The 25,758-nt window shown below is 36.9% G+C and overlaps 1 protein-coding gene across 1 annotated transcript; it reads left to right on the top strand.

Annotated features, from left to right (window-relative positions):
- On the top strand, positions 1-25,758 carry LOC126979383 (uncharacterized). The gene is made up of 12 exons (XM_050828657.1): positions 1-63; positions 2,045-2,341; positions 2,518-2,676; positions 2,871-4,073; positions 4,148-4,204; positions 5,713-5,803; positions 5,995-6,089; positions 6,170-11,944; positions 18,868-19,086; positions 19,481-19,636; positions 20,674-20,812; positions 25,478-25,758. Exons 1-12 carry the CDS (start codon positions 1-3, stop codon positions 25,756-25,758), a joined length of 8,535 nt encoding a protein of 2,844 aa, XP_050684614.1.

Genomic DNA, 25,758 nt, shown 5'->3' with positions numbered 1-25,758 from the left:
ATGGCCGGATATGAGTGCGAGGGGTGGCCCGACTGGCTGCCGCGTCGCCCGCTGCTGCTGCAGGTCAGCCCTCACCCCTCACCCACACCCTCACACCCTCACCTGGACCCACTACCCATATCTCACGCCCACTTTATAGTTCAACGCCTGAGTGGAACGCGACACCACAAACGGAACAAGGTGGCAGCTTAATCATAGAAGGCTCTGGTTAACTTTAGCGTTGAAGCCACGCAAGTAATTTATGCAAACAACTGAGCCAGTAATATTAAATAATTACAACAAATCACGAACAGAAACTGGGCCAATGAAACCGTCAGGTCTGAAAAAACGCGTCATTCGGCATCGAAACTTAAACTGAGCTGTGTGAGTGTTTGTTTCCTTGGTGTGACGTAACACGCAGGCACCCCTTCAAATGCGTGCGTGCGGCGGTCATATAGTTTGCTTTTTTGCTCGAGGTAATTAAAGTATTAGCGATGTTCCGCACGCACACACCTGTACCAAAAAGTAGACTTTTAACTACTGGCTCTCTCTCTTGAACAACTCAAAAGTATTAGAGACCATTAGTGACCACACTCCTCTTCAGATTCCCTCCTAACTTCCTTCTAGAGGGCCCTGACACTGCTAATCACACTTTAGTGCTTTTTCTGAGCTTCTCGGCACGCTGGCTTACTACTAACCTTTTTTCCTTTTCAGCGTTTCTTTTATAATTTACTTTACTAACATTAATAACGATTATAATATTTCTCAGTATTATCTCTTGTAAATTTTTGGTGACGGTGAACTCATGTCAAATACGTTCCTGTTGTTAATAATTGTTAATCCTAGGGATATCCATAAACAACAACGATCAATAAATACATTGTAAACAAGTTCCCGGAAGCGGAAATTTTGATTCAATAAGTTGATGCGTATATTGAGTTAATTGTATTTCGAATGAATCTATTTTTTATTTTTAGAAATAACATAGTGCATTCGCTTTATAATATTTATATTATTTGGCTCTTAATAGTTTCACTTACTTAGAATAAATTAAGATAAACTAATTATTGTAAGGGAATGTGCGTTAAATTGCACCACTTTAATAATTTTTGTATGAAGCTTGAACAATTATTAAGTAGAACTTGTGTGTGTTATCGATTGACAATGTATTTTTTATATTCTATCATCTCGAACAAATGCGAAGAATATATTATATAAATGTCTATCGACTTCCATAAGTGTCATTATGTATTCTACCAATATCTACAGAATGACTGGTTATACTCCAACACAGATTAGGGTCAACTGTTAGTAATGTTTAAAATTGTGTTGATAAACCCCGTACATTAAATATTTAAGAATTATTTAAAAACAAATTAACCGAAAAGGAAGGGTTATTTCCTAAGAGAACAAATATCTCAATCACAATGGTTGTCTTTGTTCGCTTCATAATAATGTTTTCATAGATTCTAATAAATAATTGATATAATTATAACATCATAAATCTAAAACATCAGACTGTACGAGGAGCAACCAGTCGCTCGAATGCATTGAATCGTTTAATATGAGATGAACCATGAATCAGCACATAAACATGTTTGAGAGAGATTGTCAAAATCATTGGTTTGAGAATGAAACGGCCGCTTCTTACCACAGTCTATAAAAGACCGGACCAGCCTAGCGAAACTCTCTAAGAAAAAAGCGAATGTATGAAACGTGCAGTGATTGATAGATGACGGCTATAATCTTGTAAAAAACGGAGATAACCGAATTCCACTACGTTTTAAGCAACTGTTCGCTTTCAAACTTAGCCAGATTATACTTGTCGCCGTATTGTAATTACTATTTCAAATTTACGTTAAATCTCAATGCAAGTTTCATACTAAACTAAATTCAAATTTTTACTCAGGCAGTCCCGCCCATTATTAGGTAGTATTTATATCCTCTTTGGACCGGATCGATAACTCAAAAGCAGTCAACCGCGCACCGCCTGGGTGATGCGGGCGACGGTGGCGATCGGGAATCGATATGAAAGCAAGCATTTAACCATCAGAACATAAATCAGGAGCAACCGTTGCTTCTCGAGGAGCTGCTGGAGCAGGAGAAGCGCGAACAGGAGCGCGACGGAGAGTGGGGCGGCGCGGGGGGGGCGCCCGCGGCGTCGCTGGCGGCCGGCGCGAGCGCGGCGCCCGCCGTGCCGCTGTACGGGGGCGTGGCCCCGCCGGCCCCGCCCGTGCCGCCCGACGGCGACTCGCACGCGCGGCTGGTCTACGAGCAGTGGCTCAAGCAATACAACGCCTTTGCGGCCGACCAGCTGCGCTACTACGAGGCCGAGGTGCAGAAACTACGCAAGATCCGCAAGGTCAGTGCCCGTAGTGAGCTTTCGTGTTCGTGTGCTTTGTAGACGCGTGGTAGCCTACTCCGTTCCCCGGGCTTTAGTTTGTACACTCGTGATAATTTAATGTCTCTATTTACTAATGGGCTATATGGGTTGTGACTTTTATGTGAATGTTTTTTAAATCTTATGTGTGATTTCAGTCGTTGAACAGCAAACAGCGTCAACTGAGGAAATCCGGGAATGAGTTGATGCCGAACGATGCGGCAGAACTTCAGCGTGTTTCCACTGAACAACAAGCCCTACAAAAACATTTGGAAGCTGCCAGAAAGCAAGCTAGACAACATAGCATGCTTATGCAGGTAAGATTTTTTTATAGAAATATCAATATACACAAGTAAATAGACAAAAGTAGCAAGCTTCAAGAGTTTGTAACATTATTCATATAGTTTATCTGACACATTCCTATTGAAAATTGCATCATCGGAGCAATAGGTATGGTGTACAGTGAATGTCGTTGTTTGATAGATTTATTTTTATTTTTCTATGATTTAAGGAGTACGAGACAAAGCAACGTCAACAGAATCCGCAGTTAGCTCAGCAGACTGTTATCAACCAGCAACAAATAACATCGACCCAAAACACGTTCCAAAGTCAAAACCAGAATATTGGTCAAGCTCAGATCCAACAGGGCGCTATGAACAGATCAATGCAAATAGGGCTTCAGGGATCATCCTTACAACAGCAACAGACGCTCATTCGCACCCAACAAGCTATTTTATCGCCTGATGGCCAATTGCAACAACAGAGAATCGGCCTGGTGACATCACCACTTAACTCTCAAGGAAGACTTCTCCAGGGTGGCCGAACATTGGTTATCGAACAAGCCGGTGCACCACCACAACAGCTAGTGAGGCAGTTGTCTGGAGTGTCAGATCGCTCGCAATCTGTTGGGGGGATTGTTCAATTTGGCCAACAACTCAGAAATGCGCTACCCCCTGGTGGTCAAACCTCGCGACCGACGGGATCAAGACCAGTGATGTCGCCGCTGCATGTGCAGTCCCCACATTCACAGTCTCCATTACATTCGATCGCGCCGCAGTCCCCTCTTCACCACTTAACATCACCGATGCAGTCACCTCTGCATTCCCAACAATCGCCTCTACATCATACGTCTCAATCTCCTCTGCATTCGTCGACTCATTCTCCATTGCACACTCAGCAGTCGCCCATGCATTCACAGCAGTCTCCAATGCACGCCCAGTCTCAAAATCTTCCCCAGCAGAGTCCAATGCACCCCCAACAAACATCAATCAATCATCAATCGCAAATGCATCAATCTCCTCTACACACACAAAATCAAATGTCCGCGCATTCTCCGATGCATCAACAACAAAATTCTATGCATAGTCAGCAAAGTCCTATGCATCCTCAACAGAGTCCGATGCATTCTCAGCAGAGTCCTATGCACCCTCAACAAAGTCCGATGCATGCACAACAAAGTCCTCTTCATCAACAGCAAAGCCCAATGCATCCTCAACAAAGTCCTATGCATCCACAACAAAGTCCGATGCATCCGCAGCAAAGTCCAATGCATCCCCAACAGAGTCCCATGCATCCGCAGCAAAGCCCATTGCTTCCACAACATAGTCCAATGCAGTCGCCGATGCAGCCTTCAATGTCTCCGCAACACTTCTTGCAACAGTTGCAAGCACAAAGGACAAGCCCTCAGTTACCGACGCCCAGTCGAAGTCCACAGGTACTTAATTTTCAATGTATTCTTGTTTATTATGTTTGTTAATCTATAAATTAAAATGTTATTTGTTGTTACAGATATATCAGTCGCAGATACAAAGTCCGGCGACATCCCATTCACCACAGTTACAAAATGTATGCTATTATCACTTTCTATATAATAAAAATAAAAATTTTAATAATTTAAACCAAACACAAAACAAAAGATAAAACCTACAACTCAATGTGCACTATAACATGACGATGAAAATAACTATTTCAGTCAGTAATAATTATTTGAAATATATTATATTATTGAAGCTAACATTTGTTCTAGTAATTAAAAGTCAAATAAACATTATTCAATTAGGCTTAAACTAACCGCTTTTGAATGGTCACTATAGTTTCCGAATTATTGTTTAGCTAGGTGCTGCAGAGTGCGGTCTCTGACCGTCTGACTACACTCATATTTTCGCGCTGTATAATCATTCTTCATATCACCCCTTAGTCTAAGGATATAGCGCGTGATAAGATCAGAACTAAGCAAGGTCACAAAATACACAATGGTCATTTTCAAGGCGCCTACCACGGGGACATATTATTCACTTTCTTTGGTCCGTTCACAAATACATCACTGTCTTAACACAATAATGTGGATTGAACACTTAGTGCGAAATTAAAATTCCACATCAATGGTGTCGAATTCATGATATTAACCTTTAAAGACCTCTGTTCGATACAATCAGTCACTACCGAAACTCCTTGGCTCCTGGGAATAATCTCATTATAGTGTACACAAAAGTGGACCTGTTTAATGCTATGCCAACTTACGTCTGGTGACATGGCCTCTAATCTATTGAAACTTAGAAAAAATTAAAGTTTGTCAGAGAGAGGGGCTAAGACTAAGCAACAAAATTAGTAATATCACAATAGTAAGAAAAACCAAAGCAAAAGATGTTGCCTAATATTATGTCCTACGTTTAGAATGGAAATGAGCTGGATATATATGTACAATGAACATAAGACAAAAGATGGTCCAAAGTAGAAAATAACTGATGCCCTGTTAATAGGAAACGAAATCGTGGCAAGCCTAAAAAAGTGATGGAGCGATGACATAGCGGAAAAAGCAGGAAAAATGTGGATAAGAATTGCAAGAGACAGGAACGAGTAAAAATTAATGGAGGAGGCTTTTACCGCTAATGGCGGTCCTTATATCGAAAATCATAAATAACAATACTGATAAAATATTTTTATTTAAAATAGTGAAATAATAACGCATACTAATAAATACAATTTATTAGTACTATTTATAATACCTAAATGTATAGATGTAAGGAAATAAAGCTCTTAATAAAATTGAATATATATAAAAAAGGTACCCTTGTACCCTTCAATAATTTATACGTCTAGATAGTCTCTTGCTGTTGGACAACCGATAAAAGGAGCCCGGGTTTAATATTTAAGTCTTACACTCGTGACTTGTAGAACACTTTGTGTTAGTGCGTATGAATTGCTCAAAATAGAGGTTAACTCTAAATTTTTTTCGACGCTTTCACAGCTGTCATAGTCTATCTAGACGTATAAATGATATAAGAGTGTACTCTGAGCCTAAGACTTAGATGAAATGTCCCACGTGTCTAATATAAATAATATTATGTGTGCAGAGTGACTACGGAGCGGGGAGGTTCTCGCGCCCAGCACCGGGCTGCTCCCCGGTGCCCACTAGATTTGCTCGACCGCCCCATCATCAACAAGGTATGGCTACAAGTAAATATCTTATAGAATATAGTATCTCCCATAGCGTTTTGTTATTTGAAAAATATTTCTCAATGACAGTGGTAACAAATTATTATAATTTATTATTATGTAAGGTTTCACTTTAATTATTTTTGCGAGCCAACATTATAATAATAACAAATAGACTGATATGATTTTTTCCATTGCAGGCATGAGAGTTCCGTTTGGATCGCGTCAACAAACTTCACCGCTGGGCAGTCCGCAACCCCTACCCTCGCCGGGAAATACTTCCAACGAACTAGCTGTATGTGTATCATTAATATGTATGTAAATAATCATACAATTCTTCATATCACGGATCTATACCTTTTTCTTTATTTACAGCGTCAACAAATGCTACAACGTCAACAGTACAGTCCGATGGGGGCTGGGCCTGGGTCTCCCCACGTTCGCACGCCCACTCCCTCCCCCTCTCCCGCTGCATCGCCGGCGCATCATGACCACGGTGGTGGGCCTTCACATGTAGCCCCCATACCGCCCAACTACCGTTACACCAAGCCAGGCTTGCTCGGTGGCGCGCCCCCCTGGCCCACGAAAGATGAAGACCGACGTAAACCTACCCATCTCAGCAAAATATCGATCCTAAAACGTAACGCGCCTCGCCCGCGGTTCTCCGGCAAAACTGCTGCTCCAGACGAGGACAGTGAACCTAGCGACGGAAGAAAATTTGTTCTGTACTCTAGTGAAGCTTACAGCACGGACGCGAGAATGAGCTACAAAGATGACGACTTAGATAATTTGGTAGATAATTTAGACGATGACGACATTGTTGTAGTTGAACCGGGCGCCATCTCTCCCCAAGAGCGCATTGCTACTGAAGAAGATTTTGAGGAGCTGATCGATAGCGGAAAACCTGAGGATGAAGACGAAGAGGAATGTGCAACTGATAAAATTACGACCAGAACTGAAACAACGACCAAAACTGTAGCAGTTATCAGCTTAGCGACAGCAAAACAACCAGTCAGTAACATTCAACAGTATAAGTTGGTGAATACTTCTCAAAATGCGGGTCTCTCGCGGTTACCGGTTTTGAGCGCGACAGTACTCTCGCCGCATACCAATACCAAAATTTTGAATGAAGTGTCCCAAGCTACTGTTGCTTCTGTATCGATAGCAAATCAAACTATTTCTGTTCCTGTTCTGAAGAGTCTTTCTGTTCCATTATCGGGACATTCTAGTGGATTATCAAAAACACAGATCAAAAAAGTGCCTTTAAATATAACAAATCAACCTCTGAGCTTGTCGACACAACCACTCAATAAACCCATGAGTTCAGTGATTAGCGTTATATCTTCAAATGTTCCTAAAGGGTCGTGTATTAACCCTGTCATTAACCTTGCAACCCCAAATACCGGACAATCACGTGTACCCGTTACTATTATGACACAGCACCAAGTAAAGCAAAAAATTGTTAAAACCATAGAGAAGCCAATGGCACTCACTCTTTCAAACAGCAAGCTATCCAGTTTATCAGTTACGCACGATGCAACATTGCCTGCCAAAATATTTCAAGACGATGTCTCGTCTCCCGATAACACTATTCCGTCAGAATGTCATATTGAACAGAACCAGATTTCTGCATCGAAACATCATGTTTTGTTGACTAGTTTATCGCAGGAATCTGTCACTAAAGATGTTAAGAAGTCATCACTTTTAAAAGATTCCAGTAGAGATATAGACATTGAGAGTGAAATAAGTCAACAAACTGAGTTACCCCATACACTATGCCTGACCGACCGAACTCCTTTGCTGTTAGGAAAAGCTGATATAAAAAGCCCAGACCCAATACCGGAAAAGATACCTGACAACATAATGGAAGGTGATGATGACGATAAACCGGACGACAATATGCATGGCAATGTAATTATACCTTATGGTATGTCAAGCCAAGAACACCAGGTGACTGGCGACCAAAAAGAAGACAAACAAGTAGTAAAAACAATAAAGGCGATCGCTAATCAAACTAAAGAAATGGTCATTGATTCCAACATGCAGATATCGTCAGAAATGTCTCAAGATTCGGTACAAATTTCAATACCATCTCCAACACCTTCCCAGGAAAGGTATCTCAATGATATTACCATGAGAGAGCATTCAGAAACTGTGGAAGGGAACAATAAACATGTTGAATCATTCGAAGATATGCTGTCGATGTTGGATAACATTGGTGATGATGGGAAATCTTACAGTGGTAATCAAGCCGCACCTAAAGCTCCCAATCCGATACAGAAACCTAACAATACTATTAATAACCAAATAACGGCGCAGGATAGTAAAGATTTACACGAACAAGTATCTTTTTCTGGTAGAGAACAAGAGCGATTAGGTGTTCAATCCATCACCATACCACAATTGTCTCCACTATCTCAACCAGCGGAAATGACTTCCAACATGGCAAGCGTTTCACAACAATTGAGAACTATAATGTCTTCATTAAATACAAATCCAAAAGTTGACACGCAAACATCGACAAGAACGAATAATGTGACTACCCCTACACAAGTAAACTATGAGAATTTGTTGCCGTCTTCAAAAGTTGAAGTAGCTATGTCGCGCCCGTCTCCTGTTCAGCGTAACGAAAAACCACCGCCACAGCCATGCTCAGAGGCTTTACCCATGAGTGTGTCCCAAGCGATTGGTTCACGTATAAATTCATTATCGTCTATGGGCCAGCACAGAAATTCACCGAATATTTCGCCAATTAATTCACCCGTTGGAATGCAAAGTACATTAATGAAATCCCCAGCTCAATCATCTTTAATTACAAGTCACACATACAGCCAGCCTGAAGATTCGAACTTATCAATACAATCTCAAATAATACAGATGCCTGCTTTATCCAAAATCCAAAATAATTTTAGTTCACAGCCCATTATGCATAGTAACAATACTATTACAACAAGTGTGAGTACTTATCAAAAATGCCAATCCCAACCAACCAGCATTTTGGGGCACACATTGCTTCAACCCACAAGGCAAATGAGTGCAAACAATCTTCAGTTCAGTCAGCAAAACATTAGCCACAGCCAACCTCCTGCTTTGGTTATGACTTCACGATCCATAATGACGAACAAAGAACCTGCCCCTAATGTTACTGTTCGCACACACAATATCGTTAATTCTGGAATAAATCAAATGCATGTTAAGCAAACTCAAGGTGCAATCAACTTTATAACTTCATCTAAACTTTTACATACGCAATTAACTTCACCTCTGAAAAGGTCGAAGTCGACAGACGAACCCAAGAGTGAAGTTATAGTTGGACATATTCAACCTACGAAACGCCACAGCGTTGAGTCAGTAATAGTAAAATCCGAACCCATGGAAACTGATGAAGCCAACAATTCCGGAGCACCTAACGATAATTTGATTAGTAAAAATTCTCTCCAAATTAACACCGCGAATCAAAGAAATGATGAATCTCAAAATGTTCTACTGAAACAACTATTACAAACGACGACGACAAGTACAACAAGTGCAGTTCCACAAAGGACTGTCACGATTCAAAGAACTGCCCCTGCATTAGGGACAATACCGTCATTGGAAGCACAGTTAGCGAGACCTTCTATACCTCCACCTATGTCATTGACACAAGAAGTAGAAATTCCTAAAAGCTCGCCAAGACATATCATGACTAGTATGAGCCAGACATTTACTAACAGAACTATAACATCAATACCCACATCAATACCTGCTTCATCAATGTCACCAATGCTTCATTCGTCGACTCATTCTTTGATGGATGTCAGAAAAACACCACTGAAAATTATAAGTAAAGAGGAAATAACTCCAGTACCTGAATGCTCGCCAACTATGAAAACGATACCTATGTATCCAATGAACATTGAGAACCAGCAAATGATGCAGCAACAACAACAACAACCAGTAATTAAGAAGGAAGTGCTCCCACCACAGCAAAGTCCAGTTCATAGACCTTATACGCCAATGGATGTTAAAAGAGAATTGATTGATGATAGCTCACAACAGTCTGCAACATCAGGCCACTCTACTGCATCAGATCAAGGGAAACTGGATCAACCAATGAAGGAAGAATATACTGAAAGTGTTATCATGGACAATACTTCGGAAATAAACCCCGCCGAAACACCTTCAGAAGCGAAAAAGCGTAAAAGGAGAGAATATCAGCAGAAAAAAAGGAAGCAACTTCAGATGAATTCAAAAGCTGCTGCAGAAAATGGTATAAATGCCACAGCTAAGAAACGACCCCGCAAAGGTTCAAGATATGAAGAAGATTACGATACCTTTATTGACAATTTGATGGGACAGTTACGGCTTTTACCACCAATGCAAATACAGGAGCCTGCTCTTACAACAAATTTTGCAGTTTGTCCTCTATTTGGCTCTGGTGATTTAACGAAACTAAAAAATAAAGACTATGACATATTAAAAGGCGACCTTGTAGGAGAGTTTGGAAATGCGAAAATTCCTAACGTGGCAGATTACTATAATACGAAACCGTTCGGTGATGAGGAACCAATACCCGAAAAGCCTCCAGCATCAACCCAAAGAGGCTTTTATGATCAAGAATTTCAGCCAATTCTATTTGAAGAAGATCCAGAAGAGAAAAAATTGGAATTCATTTGTAAGGAGCGCGATACAGATACTCCTGACACCATTGTAAGTTGTTCTAGCCCTGAAGGGTTTGATATAGATCCCGATGATACATTCCCCGGGCTTAAACTTATTGACGATGACGAAGAAGAAGAAGGTGACGACGAAAAGCTTTTGTCGGGTCGAATCTCACCAATTATACCGCTCATTGCTCCAATACCAATAAGAGTTAAATCCTTATCACAATATCAAATAAAGGATGAGGAAGAATCTCAGAAACCCATAAAGTCTTTAGATAGTGATGCTCTTGTTAAAACTAAAATAGAAGGTTCTCCGGGAAGTACAGAAAGTAATGAAAATGTTACTGTGACACTTACACTCACTTCGGGTGCTGCTGAAGATATCTTAGGAGTACTAAAAGAACTTGCTGGAATATTACATATTCCGCCCCCAACTTCATACCAAATAGTGGAGCGTACTGCGACTCCACCGTCGCATAAATTAGGCCTTTATAGATCAAAAGGCAAGGATGGAAAAGAAGGAGCGCCCATCGATATTCAAAGCATTCTCAACGGTGCGGCTAAATTCTGTCGACACTGTGATGTTGTTATATTAGATTCTGTTGTAAGAGCAAAGGCGTCAGAGTTTCCTTTACTCTCGGCAAATAAAGGTAATGCAGAAGAAATTCTATGTGATAGTGATTCTGATTTATATTTCTGTAGTACTCAATGCTACGAGCGTTTCGCATGGCGCCCCACCAACATCATTCTGGACGGCAGAACGAAGACCTCTATCAAAGAAGATAACAAATCAGACATAGAAACTAATCTATCTAAAGATAGAGATGACTTTGACACGGCCTCCACAGAGAGTATGGAAACAGATGACTTGGATATAAAACCTGACATAAAAGATGAGAAGATGGATTTATCTTTTATAGATTCGCTGGACAACGACGAACTGATGAAGGAAGTGGGCGATGACGTATCGGCTCTCGACGAAGACTTGAAAAACGGCGAAGACGATAAAAGCAATCAAAGTGTGGAAAAGGATAAGCATAAAGGAGTTCGCTATAAATATTGGTCTCCGGGATGTATCGGACCGCCCGTTAAGTACAAGCGGCCGACTGATAGAGAGTTGACCGAGCTAGTGTTTCGCACGGGCGTGGCGATAATGCCGGTGACGAACGAGGACACGCGGAAGTGCGAACTGTGCGGGATCCAGGGCGACGGCGTGGCTGACGGCGTGTCGAGGTTGTTGAACAGTGACGTGGACCGGTGGGTGCACCTGAACTGCGCGCTGTGGTCAGTGGGCGTGTACGAGACGGTGAGCGGCGCTCTCATGAACGTGGACAACGCGCTGGCGGCCGGCTCGAGCGCCACGTGCGCCGTGTGCCGCCGCCTCGGAGCGACGGTGCGGTGCTTTAAGGTGCGCTGCGGCAGCGTCTACCACCTGGGCTGCGCGGTCAAGGACAACTGCGTGTTTTACAAGAACAAGACAGCTTTTTGCTCGTCACATGCTCCTAAGGTGATTCCAATTTATAGTTTTGTTTATAACAATTGATGTCGTATCAGGACGGGTGTTACACCCCCTTCTTAGGGCATTGTAAGTGAATCTACATGCCCCATCCTATATTTCTTGTATCTTTAACAAAAACTAAGTATTATTCTAAAAGTAGTTTCATGTGACGTCATTTGGATTACTATGATCATTTTAGTCAAACAGAACAGAACAAACATGTTGCGTCAATGTGCCACAATTAAATCAATTTTAAGGTTGCTTTTAACTTATAACGTTTAACGCTTGTTCAAATATAATTGATTTTTCCTTACAGATCCCTATCTTTTTTGTAAATAAATTATGGCTTATGTTACTACCGGTTCATTTAGCTTTCCCATAGGTGAAATAATGGTTTAAATTTGTCCAGTCGCAGCCTATTCGTTAGGCATAAAAGGCATTTATTTTCTCAAAATTGATTCCTTTAGAATTCTTTTTGATGTCATTTCTTATAATACTAGATACTACTACCGCTTCGGAAACAAATGGCGCTCTGAGAGAGAAGAAGCGTCGCAAGAAACTCTCCCAGCATTCCTTTTTTTTGCGCTCTAAATCGCTATAAAATAATCACAATCTAGTCCCAGGTTGTCCGATCATTTAGATATTCAGCAGTGGAGTAATAGGATTTACGACAGAGCCATTTTTTTTTATAAAACATTTGAATTTATTTATAGATAATGCCTGAGCAGTGGCTGGGACTTTATTGTAGAAGTGTATACATTTATCCTTAAAGCTATTATGTATCTTATGAAGCCTACTAAAATTAGTTACAAGCAATCCCTTATTAAATTTACTCTAAGATCCATTATTATCTAATCCATTATTGGAATTGTATTTAATTATTTTGAGTAGTGTGAGGATGTTTACGGTGTAAAATACTAAATTTTGAAGTTAAATTTAAAATATGTGACAATCCAGTTTATAGAATCCTTATTTCATCGAGTAATATTAGTATTAATATTTCAATATTGTGTTTCGAGTGTCATGGTGTCAGTGAGCGGTTGTCTCCGTAAAAGTTGAAATCAAAAGATAAGTAAAAATTATAAATCAAGTCTGTTTTACATTAGTTTTATAATGAAGTTTAGTATCGAAACTTCAAATACAGGCGTTACTTCACAGAAATTAACCGTTTCATCCGGCACTAAATACCTTTGAACTCCGAGTGCAATCTTCGACGTTTCATTAGGGTTTCATTAGATTACTGTTACAACAAGGTGATATTGATAACTATCATAATAATTAAACAAACACAACAAACACAAGGGCTATTCATTACAACGTGAAATCAACAGTGACGGTATTATTTAACTAAATTCAACCATTGTGATTTTTGCGCTCAAAGACACTAAGTAAATTTGTGTTGGTGTAAAATAACTTGCGTCGGTAGTTCAAAATCCGTGCTTAATCTTTATGACGTCTGAGCCTATATTTGACGTGGGCTTGTAGCTTGTCACTTCACACATTTCAACCCGGTTATTAATTATTGAATAGCTTTGTTGTTTGACATCGGACTAACGTGTTGATGATTACGGTTCGAATCTTGTTTTTTTTTTTTTTTTAACTAATTGCAATAACACGTTTGACTTAAAATGTGCTAGCATTACTTTAAAAAGATACAATTCAATGTCGACCGATAAGAGACTCAAATGGAAATGTCATAAATGTAGGAAAAGCTCTACACAGGAAATAAAAAATCTTTCAAATACTGAACAGCTGACACAAAGTATCTCGTTAGATAAAACCATTTCAAATATTAGTAATTTATCCAGCAAGAATACTCTCACACTACATAATCAATCATTAGAAAATATAACATTTTGTAGTTCAATGAAAGACCTACATAATTCAACATTCAGAGATGTCAGCACATGTAGTTTACCAGATCTTGGTACTGTCGAAAGCTCACAGGTTTTAGACCTTAAACAGGACTTAGCAACCCTATCTGGGCAATTAGAAAGTGCTCATGAAGAAATTGCCCAACTAAATATAGAAAACACAAAACAAAGAAAGTTAATTGAAGAAAATGAAAAACAAATAAAATTACTTAAAACATTGCTAAGCGACGGTAATTCTTCAATCAACTCCACACCGCTACGAACAAAAACAAAGAAATCTAAACGCACACCGTCAGTAAAATCCTCTATACAGAACAATATAATATCTCATAAAGCAATAGAACAAATACCAATTAATTTAGAAAATGCACCAGCAGTACCACTAAATTCTGAATTTAATAAAAAACTCGCTCAAAAAAGTACCAATATTCAAAGAAAATCAGGAAGAAAAATTTACATTATAGGAAGTCAACAATCTAAAAATTTATCCTCAGTGCTCATTCAGTCGAGAAGAACTAATCCGTATGAAAAATATACAATTGAAGCGTTCATCAAACCCGATGCAACGACAGGGGACATCCTCAAATCTTGTGAGTTGTATGATTTTTCCTGTAACGCCAAATTAATATTAACTGTAGGTGAAAATGACTGTGATCCAATTAAAATATCATCTGACTTATATACAAAAATAAATTCTCTACCACAAGTCCATATTATTGTAACTAGTGTGACTTTCAGTAGGCATTTGAATGAACTGAAACTTAATGACATGTTGCGATTGATATGTAACAAGTTTCCTAATTGTACGTTTCTTAATCTCGATGAAAACATTTATCGAAATAACACGCCGTATTATAATATATGCCATAAAATAAATCTCGTAATTGACCAAATAGACTACAATAAAAGGTTTTTGAATTTCAAAAAACAAAGACACATAAATCGTTCCACGCTAAAAGGAACGATACCATATTATTTTAAGAAAGTGACTCATGGCGTAACTTCAAAAAATGATCAAACTTTAAATTCATCTCAGGATGCACCAAAGAAGGGAACAATTCCTTTTTATTTTAAACCAAATAAAGTTGATGACAGCAAAAATGGGGAAAAACTGTTTTTTCGTGCCAAAAATTAATAATTCAACATGCACTTGTAAAGTTCTTCACCAAAATGTTGCTGGCTTTCTAGCAAAGAAAGACTTAATAGAAATCATGGTTGAAGATCTGCAAAATACAGATAAAATTGACATACTATGCTTCACGGAAACATTCATTCCAAAAGGGCATGAAAGTAATATAAAACTAAATGGGTATCTGTTAGCATCAAATTACAGTAGAATAAAAAGAAGGGGTGGTGTTTGTATATTAACATCACAAGGGATAGGATCAAAAAATTTAGAATACCTACATACTTTGTGTGAACCGAAAGCATTTGAATGTTGTGGGATAGACATAGTGGACAAAAATTTGTTTATCATTTGTATCTACAGGACACCTGATTCTGATGTAAGTATATTTTTTGAAAAACTAAGAACCGTGCTTCAGAAATACTGTAAAAAGAATAAAAAAATTATTATATCAGGAGATTTTAATATTAATACACTGAATTGTAATAAAATCTCTCAACAGTTAAAGCAAATCGTGCAAAACTTTAACTTTAGATTACACATTAATCTACCAACGAGAAATAGCACATGCATTGATCATATAATAAGTAATATTGATGGCGCTATAGGTTCTTTACATAATTACGATATTTCTGACCATAACACAGCACAAATTCTAAGTTTCGAAAGTGTTAACATTAAAAATAAAATATCTATGTTTATGTACAAACGTAATTATAGTAATTATAATATTGAGATATTCAAAAATTACCTAAAAAGCTTGTCGTTCAATGAAGTCTATGAAGAAAAAAATTTCAATAACGCTTTTAGCAAATTTCATTCCTTAGTAACTCTATTATATAGACTTTGTTTTCCGAGAATAAAAATTAAAAATATGGAATCCAATGGAAAGCCCAAATGGATAACTAAAGGTATTCGAATAAGCTGTAAAATAAAAAGAGTATTAAGATATAGAAAATGTAGAAAAAAAGACGATAGCAATAAGAATAATTATTTGAAATATGCAAGAACACTTAAATATTGTATTGCCACATCAAAAAAATTGAGTAATACCCATTATGTAGCAAACAGTAAAAACATATGCTATGCGACGTGGAGAATTATTAAAAATGAAACAAAAAGTAACAATAGTGACACTTGTATAGAATCAGTTATAGTAAATAATAATGAGATTAATAATACTAAAGATATAGCAAACAGTTTTAATGATTATTGGATAAATTTGACTAACAGCAGTGATAAATGTCTGACAAAGCGAAAGTTGAAACCTTGTATAAATCAAAATAAAACTGGAAGTAGTATTTTTCTCAATCCAGTAACGGAAAACGAAACATTAAAAATAATACAATTGTTGAGGAATACTAAAGCAGTAGGCTATGATGAAATTCTCACAAAAATTATTAAAATATGCAAAGATGAACTAGTACCAGTTATAACATACCTAATCAATTTGTCGTTTGAAACTGGTGAATTCCCAGACGCACTAAAATTATCGGTGGTCAAGCCACTACATAAAAAAGACGATAAAAAACAACTTAATAACTACCGCCCAATCGCACTCGTATCTATTTTTTCAAAAGTCTTTGAGAAAGCAATGTATGGTCGTTTAACAATTTTTTTTACAAAAAATAATATAATAAACAAGCAACAATTTGGCTTTCAAAAAAACAAGTCGACAACATTAGCTGCATTTAAACTGGTTAACAAAATAGCAGAAAATATAGATTCAAAAAAACCAACGTGTGTAATATTTTTTGATATGAGCAAGGCTTTTGACTTCGTATCACACACCATCTTGTTGGATAAGTTGGAGCAAAATGGCGTTAGAGGACCAGCTCTTAACTGGATGGAGTCCTACTTAAAAGACCGTAAGCAATGTGTGGAGATCAATTCTATCGACGAAAAGGCTACCATAATTGCCCAACAATCAAACTTTAAATTAAATAGATTTGGTGTTCCGCAAGGAAGCGTCCTTGGACCATTATTATTTTTAATTTATATTAATGACCTGCCTAGTGTGACAAAAAATGACTGTTATTTATTTGCCGATGATATATCAATAATTATGACATGTCATAATAAAAATGAGATTGATATTTATGAAAGTGAAATTAATAATGAAATTAATACAGTGGTAAATTGGCTAGAGGATAATAATCTTCAAGTTAATATTAAAAAAACCTCATTTATGCAATTTAGTTTAAGTAACCGCTCTAATAACTATAGCCTTAAGATAAATTATACAAATACCCAAATAGAAGAAGCTTTGCATGTTCAATTTTTAGGAGTACTTCTAGATAAAAATCTAAAATGGAAAGAGCATGTAGACATGGTATGCCAAAAAATTGATAGATATGTTTATGTGTTATATAGATTGCGTAAAACGGCTTTACAAAGTACAGTCCTGGCAGCTTATCATGGTTATGTCGCATCAGTACTTCGATATGGACTAATCTTGTGGGGAAACTCTAGCGAGGCTAATAGGGCTTTCATGGCCCAAAAGAGATGCTTAAGAGCTATGACAGGAGCTTTTTACTTTGATTCGTGTGAACCACTGTTTAAAGAATTACGTATTCTTCCATTTCCCTGTATGTATATATACGAAATATGTATCTTTGTCAAACAACATGACCATTTATTTACAAAAGCAAGAGATATTTATCCGAGAAATACAAGAAACGGTGACAGACTGGTGATTGCACACAAATTTCATAATTCATCCTACGGAAAATGTAGCTATGTCATGTGTATAAAAATATTTAATAAACTCCCTCCAAGCTTACGCGTATTACCCGTCCAACGATTTAAAAAGGATCTTTTTACATGGCTTATAGATAAATGTTTTTATTCCATAAATGAAATGTTGACACATTAGGTTAAATTAAATTGACTTTAAAATATATATTAATTCTAGTCTTTAAATAATGACATTTAAAATAATAATTATAATTTAAATTAACCTAAGTGCTTAAAATATAGAGTTTGTTAATCAATTATAATAATAACTAGAATTTTGTTAATAATAATTTTGCATGCCAGAAATGGCCGATAACATTGATACATTAAAACTACTTACACCCATTGTTACATGTTTTCTAGCAAAATAAAGAATTTATTTATATTATTTATTTTATTTATTTATTATTAAACATATATTAAATTTTCATAAATGTACTGACAATGAACAGTCATAATATTTATTTCTTTAAATTTTTCTTTGAGCTGATATATAACACGAACAGCTCTTTTGCAGTGCAAATACTATATCAATGTCAGCAGCATGACCCCATAGTAATATACCGTACGTCATGATGCTGTGAAAATAAGTAAAGTACACTAATCTAGCGGTCGTAACATTCGTGTACTCTCTAATCTTTCTAACTGGATATGCCGCAGAGCTGGGTCTATCTGCTAGATGGGCAATATGTGGACCCCACTGAAGCTTTTTAGAAACTTAAGACTGTCGATAGTAGTGAGAACTTAGAACTTTTAGTATTAAAATGTTATATTTCATCATTTTTAAGAACAATTAAATTATTTTTAAAACTTATATTCTATAATATATTAATCAAACAAAAATGCTATTTTCACAATGTACAGTATAATATACACATTGAACTTTTCACTAAATCCATTCAATTTCACTTATAAGATTTAGACAGCACTAATGTTGCACAATAGGTCAGCTGTATAGCTACATATATATTCCTATAAACATTGTGGTGACGCGAACTCACGAAATTTCACCTATCCAAAAAGTGTCGTACTATATAATATATCCGTTTTTATTTTTTTAATTATCATATGCGCCAGTCATAAGCATATTGGTGACGCGAACCCATAAGATTTTGCACTACCAAAAAGTGCCCAACGCGCCTAGTGTACATTATGTTTAGTACAATCTGAAATAATAAAATGATTGATTGTTACAGAACGAGAAAGACAACGAGCTAACGACGCTGAGCGTACAGCGGCGCGTGTACATCGCCCGCGACGAGCAGCGGCAGGTCGCATCCGTGATGTTGCACTCCGACACCAACCACCTCATCCGCGCCGGCGGCCTCATCTTCCTGAGCCCCGGCCACCTGCTGCCGCACCAGCTGCTCACCTTCCACACGCCCAACTATATATATCCTATCGGATACAAGATTGTGAGTGCGACAATACTTTGCATAATTTTAATACGTATAGATAGAGTAGCAGCAAGGCTGTTAGACAACCGATGAAATCAACCCAGGTTTATTACTTTAGTGTGCGTAAAAACTACGTCTTACACTCGCGATTTGTATGTCACTATGTCAACCTAATTCGTCTTGACGTTTTCTGCTGTCATAGTCTATCTAGACCAGTGGCTCCCAACCTATCCTAACCTAACGCCTGACCGTGTATGATATTATGCGTTGTTACCTTTGGATTCATCTGTTGGCGGTCCGCGGGCCATATTCTGACTCTTGCGGACTACTGGTTAGCAACCATTTACTTATCTAGACGTATAAATTATCTAACATTGTAAGGTATCAATAATGTACCATAATAATTTGGCAGGTACGTTTCTACTGGTCGATGAGTCGATCCAACAGCCGCTGCCGCTACGTGTGTTGGATCTCGGAGGAGGACGGGCGACCGCGGTTCCACGTGCGTGCGCAAGACGACGCCCGCCATGAGATGTGCGCACCAACCCCGCGCGCCGCGTGGGCTGCCGTATGTATACAAGCAACACTCTATGAAATAATAGTTTTTTTTTTTAATAATTCAGATTCGAAAATTTCTTATAGTGGGGTCATTAGGGTAATATTCATCCATATATATAAAAGTAAAGTCATTTCCCCGTTACTCGAATAGGCGCCAACAAATTTGTATGGAATTTCATTATTGGTGAGTATTAGCCACCAGCAATTTCCGTATTGTCCTTGAAAAAAATATTAATGACTGATTTTATTTTACATTTTAATTTTATTTACATTGGGAATTAATTTTATGCAAAAAGAATGACCTTAAACTTAGTTCGAATACGAATTTCCGCGTGCTTCCTTTGATATATTTTTTCTGTTTCTTTGAAATAAGTCCCTAGTTCTTGTGCATTATAGGAGAGCTAAGAAAACGGTCATATTTTTAAAATAGTCTGCCAGCCATGTTTCATAAACATTCATTTTTTGTTTTTAGACCTTTTAGTGAAAAAAATCTAAAAAAAATATTAATCCAAGTGAAACCAGTATTTAATCGTTTTTATAAATCAGTAGAAAAAATTATGTATAATTTGATACCTTTTTTAAATTAATTTTTGATGTTACAATTTTTACTTATTTTGAAAAAATAAAAAAAATCTGTTAACTCAATGGTTCCATTTTGCATGCATATGAAGATTAAAAGTATCACAAAAGCCTTTAAATTTAGTTATCATTACGACCCTTCTAGTGGACGTTGTATTAACGCCTGGACCATTGTGTTTCAGTCTGAAGGGTCTCGTAGCTAGTGACATTTCTGGTATAAAACATTTGATGTATGACTTTACCCCAGCTTTTGTCCATCAAAATAACTTCAGAATAACAGAGATTAAATTTTATAAATATAACAATTAAGAGTACGCATTCTGATACGACGCGACGCACTAGGCGCTCAGTGGGACACAACAAGCGGCGGTTCGCATGAAATAATATTTCGGCGGTTTTTGCCGGATAGGTACATTTACATTGAGTATTCCCAATTAAATTAGGTAACAGTGAGTAATTTTAATATAGGTGCTAGATGCAGTAGCAGCATTACGGGAAGGCAGAAACGAAGAAGGAGTGCTGAAGCTTTGGCCCAACTATGTGACCGGGGAGGATCTGTTTGGCCTGACCGAGCCTGCCGTCGTTCGAGTTCTCGAGAGTTTACCAGGTAATTGACCAACTATTCTATATAATATGCGTCTTAGTGTGAAATTGTCGTTTTGGCGTACTGGCTACTTTGGATTAAAATATGTTATTCTCCTTGGTGCGGAGTTCCAGAGTGAAGCTTTCTTCACGTAACTAGCTGTTCCATTACATTAAAATTTAAAAAAATTTCAATATTGGATTGGCTGATTTTTATTTGTCACTTCGGCTTACAAATGAGAGAGATTTTTACATACGAGTTCCGATATGGAACTAACACGGCTCGCAATCAATGATGTGTTTGAAGAGGATGCCCCTAATAAACGCATCGTGCGTTTTTAGTTTAATCGCTTCTGTGGAACAAACTTCGACTTGAATACTGAACCACGAGGTAGACCGGCCACTTGGGTGGGCCAATTATGAAATGTATATATTCATTTATGTACAATTTATACGCCTATGAAAGTCAATTTTGATGCCATCCGTTAAAGAGACTACCAGCAGGCCTTGTTCAGAGATGAAACTTAGCAAAATTTATCCTCCCTTTACAGTTTTCATAGTAGCCAATTTAGTCTTAATATTCCTTAATTTCCTTAATATGAAGCTTAAATTTTTATAATATAATATAATATTAATATATTCAGTAATATAATTATAATATTTATATATCAGAAGTTCAGTAACATGATGTAGGAGTTTATTATATATTTGTATACATCTTCCACATGAATGAGTGACCAGTTTTATGAAGTCTGAAAATTGGAATAGCATTTCTATTTCTGGTGTTTATATTGTAATAATTTCTAATTTCTCTTTAAAAATGTATCTAGATTTTTATGATCATACATAATGTTGTCATAATATATATACATAATATATTGGGACGCTACTAACAAAATAATGATTTATTTAAATAAATCTCTAAGCGAATCACTATGAATTTAATACGATGCGACAGAAGCCGTTTCGCTTCAAACTACCCAGGAAGCAGTAGCGTGGGTTGATGTAAAGAGAGAGAAGAAACAGCGCAAGAACAAAGTCAAAATTCTTAATTTGCCAGAAACATTCACAAGTAAAGTTGTTACTTTAATTTAAGAGCAGGCACATGTTTCGTCTTGACAGACATGCAAATATTTTTGTGGTTTCACTTCACAATATTATAAACCTAACACAATCAATTATTACTGCTACATTTAATTTAATCAACGTAAAGCCTACTAAAAGACCTTACAATACAAATTTACAGTAATAAATGAAATGTTAAGAGATAATATAGTAAAAATAATCACAACAAAATATAATATTATTAGTAAAAATAGTATTGGTACAGTTACCACTTCGTTTGATAATATTCATTTATTGAGTAAAAACAATATTTTTTAATAGTGTTAATAATTTAAATTTAAATCTATTTAAAACTGTCTCCTCTCTTATTTCCTTTGGTAATTTATTAAATATTTCTACACACATAGCATGACAGTTTTTTTGGTACAAAGTGGTTCTAATGTGGGGATCTCGAAGTCTCGTAATATCACGCGATGGAAACAAATACTTTATATTATTATCTATACTGATACCAAGGAATTTTATACAAGGGACTTCTTCAATTGATTTACCTTGATAACTTACACTCTTAAACATATTATGATTCGTGTTTTGTTACTAAAATGAATTATTTTGGTTTTTCCAATATTTACGCTTAGTTTGTTTCTTTCCATCCAATTTATAATTGTTAAGATTTCATCTTTTACAATTTTGTCATTATTTATTGACGGGTTAAGCTTAGGTATTAGAAGAGAAACGTCGTCCGCAAAAAGTATGCATTTTCGTGACGTAGAATTTAGTAAATCATTTATAGAAGAAACAGCAAGGACTCTAGAATGCTGCCCTGTGGTACACCTGAATTTTAATAAGTCCACTTGGATTCATAAAGCATTATATTACAATTTTGTCCAAAGTTTGTTTTCTATTTTCAATATAAGTTTGTAGCCAGTTCAAAGTTATTCCCCTTAAAACATATTGATAACATTTATTTAACAATATATCATGGTCAACATAGTCAAATGCTTTGGTCATGTCAATAAATATCTCTTCTGGCCAGCATTATTTTTTTGCTCTCCTTTTAGGAAAATAGACAATTATTACAAAAGTTATTGCTATAAAATAATCATAATCTAGTCCTGGGCTGGCCGATCGTTTAGATATACAGGTGTGTAGTAGTAGGACTTACGACAAAGACATTTTTTAATAAAATATTTCAATTTATTTATAGATAATGCTTGAACAGTGACTTTATTATAAAAGTGTAAACATATTCCCCTTAATTTTCGTGAACGTATATTTAAATTTTCGTAAATGTACTGACAGTGAACAGTCATAATATTTATTTCTTTAAATTTTTATTTGAGTGACTGTCTATAACCAAACTGTTTTTTTTTTTTATTTATTTATTCAGGAACAAAATAGTCTTTTACAATAGTGAGTTACAAATATACATAAACTAGAAGGCCCACAGTTCCATAAATTAAATACTAATTATGTTTACAATGGACAATAATGCAAAACAAAAAACAACATAGATATTTTAAACCAAAAGTAAAAACTACAAAATTACAATATACAAAACGAAAATTTAAACAGTTATAAGAGTATAGTTAAGAACAGCACACAACAACAATGATTTTATTATATAGAGTTACAAATTTATTAAATTTAGTATAATATCACCTACTATTTTCTTATATTTTTGTATATTTAATGAAAAATATATAAATTTCAGTAATATGTATATTGTAAAAACTACAAGAGCGCCTCACAAATGTATTTCCTGCATAATTGCTTTTATAAGGTGATACATAAAATGTAATCTTAGAACGAGAGGAGATTCGCGGTGTTATAAATTTAATTAGATTTAACAAGGATGCTGAGTCAAGCTTACTGTTAATAATTTTAAATAGAAAAATTTGATCGACATAGTTTCTTTTGTTAATTAGTGGGGATATTCTGTGCCTTTGTAACGTAGTGGCATAATCGATAAAAATATGCCCAGTCCGGTATTCCAATGATCTTAAGTACTTATTTTGTATACCTTCAATACGAGCGATATGAACCTCGTACTGAGCAGGTTCCAAATAACGCAAGCAAACTCGAGAATTCTGCGGATGAAAGCGTAGTAAAGAATTTTGAGTGTATTTGGTTGCCTAAATTGTTTTGACAGATGTAATACCATTCCTAATTGCTTATAAGCCTTAGAGGAAATGTCGATATAAAGATTAAAGTTTAATTGAGAATCAAGGGTAACCTATGTCCTTAATACTGTTGACTCGTTGTAGTTTCTTACTAGAAAGAAAGTTATCAAAAACAATTAAATTACGTTTCCGGGCAAATGTTATTTAATAACATTTATCAGGATTTATAAAAAGTTGATCATTTTCACAAAATAATTCAAATGTTTGTAAGTCTGATTGTAACTGAACGCAATCTTCTCGACGATTATTTTATATATCTTTGTATCATCTGCATAGAGCAAAGGATGAGAGTTCCTAAAACACTTCTCTATATCATTAACGTATAGTATAAACATAAAAGGCCCTAAATGTGAGCCCTGTGGTATACCCGAAGAGATTTCCAAGGTACCTAGTTGTATAACCCTTTAGCGCAACAGCTTGGCTACGATTGGAAATATAAGAAATCAACCAACGAAGTGAGTCCCCGTGTATACCGAATTTCGACAATTTATTAATTAGTGTGGTATGGTTTAAATTATCGAAAGCTTTGGAGAAATCCGTATACACCGCATCAACTTGATATCCTGAATCCATAGCATTAAGGATGTAATCTGTATATAATACAAGATTGGTATCAACACTTCTTCCCCGGTAGAAGCCATGTTATTCTTGTGATATTTGTTGGGAGATCAACGCCGACAACTCGTTCGTTACAATTTTTTCCAATATTTTACCTAATATACATAATTTGGAGATTGGCCTATACTTTCGTATATCGTGCTTATCACCTTTACTGATGGGAGTAATAAGAGCCTTTTTCCAAATTGAAGGAAATCATCCTTCTGATAATGATTTTTTTTAAATTATAAATATAGGTGTAGATAATTCTTTCGAAAGTTTAGATATAAAGAGAGGATGTATTCCGTTAGCACCCGCACTTTTTGTTACATCAACATGTTTTAGGTGTTTTTGAATGGATTCTAAGGTAATATCGATATTAGAAACATTTACGGGAGAGTCTACGTGATAATCAACATTGGATGGGATAGTTGCACTAAAGGAGTTAATCACTGGTACGGAAACGGAGTCAAAATATTCTTTAAAATAATTGAAAATGGTTTCACCGTCAGTGGATACATTACCATCGTATAACATGTAGTTCGGCACATCATTCGAAGATATTTTATATAGCACGGAAGAAATTTTATATGATAAATTGCACTTTATAAGTGGGGGGCTCCTTTGCACAGGATGTCGGCTAGATTATGGGTACCACAACGGTGCCTATTTCTGTCGTGAAGCAGTAATGTGTAAGCATTACTGTGTTTCGGTCTAAAGGGCGCCGGGGCTAGTGAAATTACTGGGAAAATCAGATCTCTCATAATTTTTGGGGTATGGTAACTGATTACCAACAGCCGAATGTCCCGCTCTTCTCCTATCATAACGTGATGTGTGTGTGTCAGGCGTGGAGACCCTGACGGACTACCGGTTCAAGTTCGGGCGGTCGGCGCTGCTGGAGGGTGGGCTGGCCGTCAACCCGTCGGGCAGCGCGCGCTGTGAGCCGCGGGACGTGCGGGCCTGCCGCCGCGTGCCGCACCGCACGCCGCACCGCGCGCCGCCGCCGCCGCCGCCCGCCGGCGACGCCGCCGCCTGCCCCTACTCCAAGCAGTTCGTGCACTCCAAGAGCAGCCAGTACAAGAAGATGAAGCTCGAGTGGCGCAACAACGTGTACCTGGCTAGGTGA

This window comes from Leptidea sinapis, chromosome 1, assembly GCF_905404315.1.
Source record: "Leptidea sinapis chromosome 1, ilLepSina1.1, whole genome shotgun sequence".
NCBI classification, from domain to species: Eukaryota; Metazoa; Arthropoda; class Insecta; order Lepidoptera; family Pieridae; genus Leptidea; species Leptidea sinapis.
The sequence above is the reverse complement of the archived record's forward strand: the minus strand, read 5'-3'. Positions and strand labels throughout refer to the sequence as shown.

Coding starts and splice junctions, on each gene's coding strand:
- LOC126979383 (XM_050828657.1), top strand. CDS start 1: ATGGCCGGATATGAGTGCGAGGGGTGGCCCGACTGGCTGCCGCGTCGC. Junction 6,090..6,169: donor ATACTTCCAACGAACTAGCT/GTATGTGTATCA, acceptor CTTTATTTACAG/CGTCAACAAATGCTACAACG. Junction 11,945..18,867: donor GCTCGTCACATGCTCCTAAG/GTGATTCCAATT, acceptor TGATTGTTACAG/AACGAGAAAGACAACGAGCT.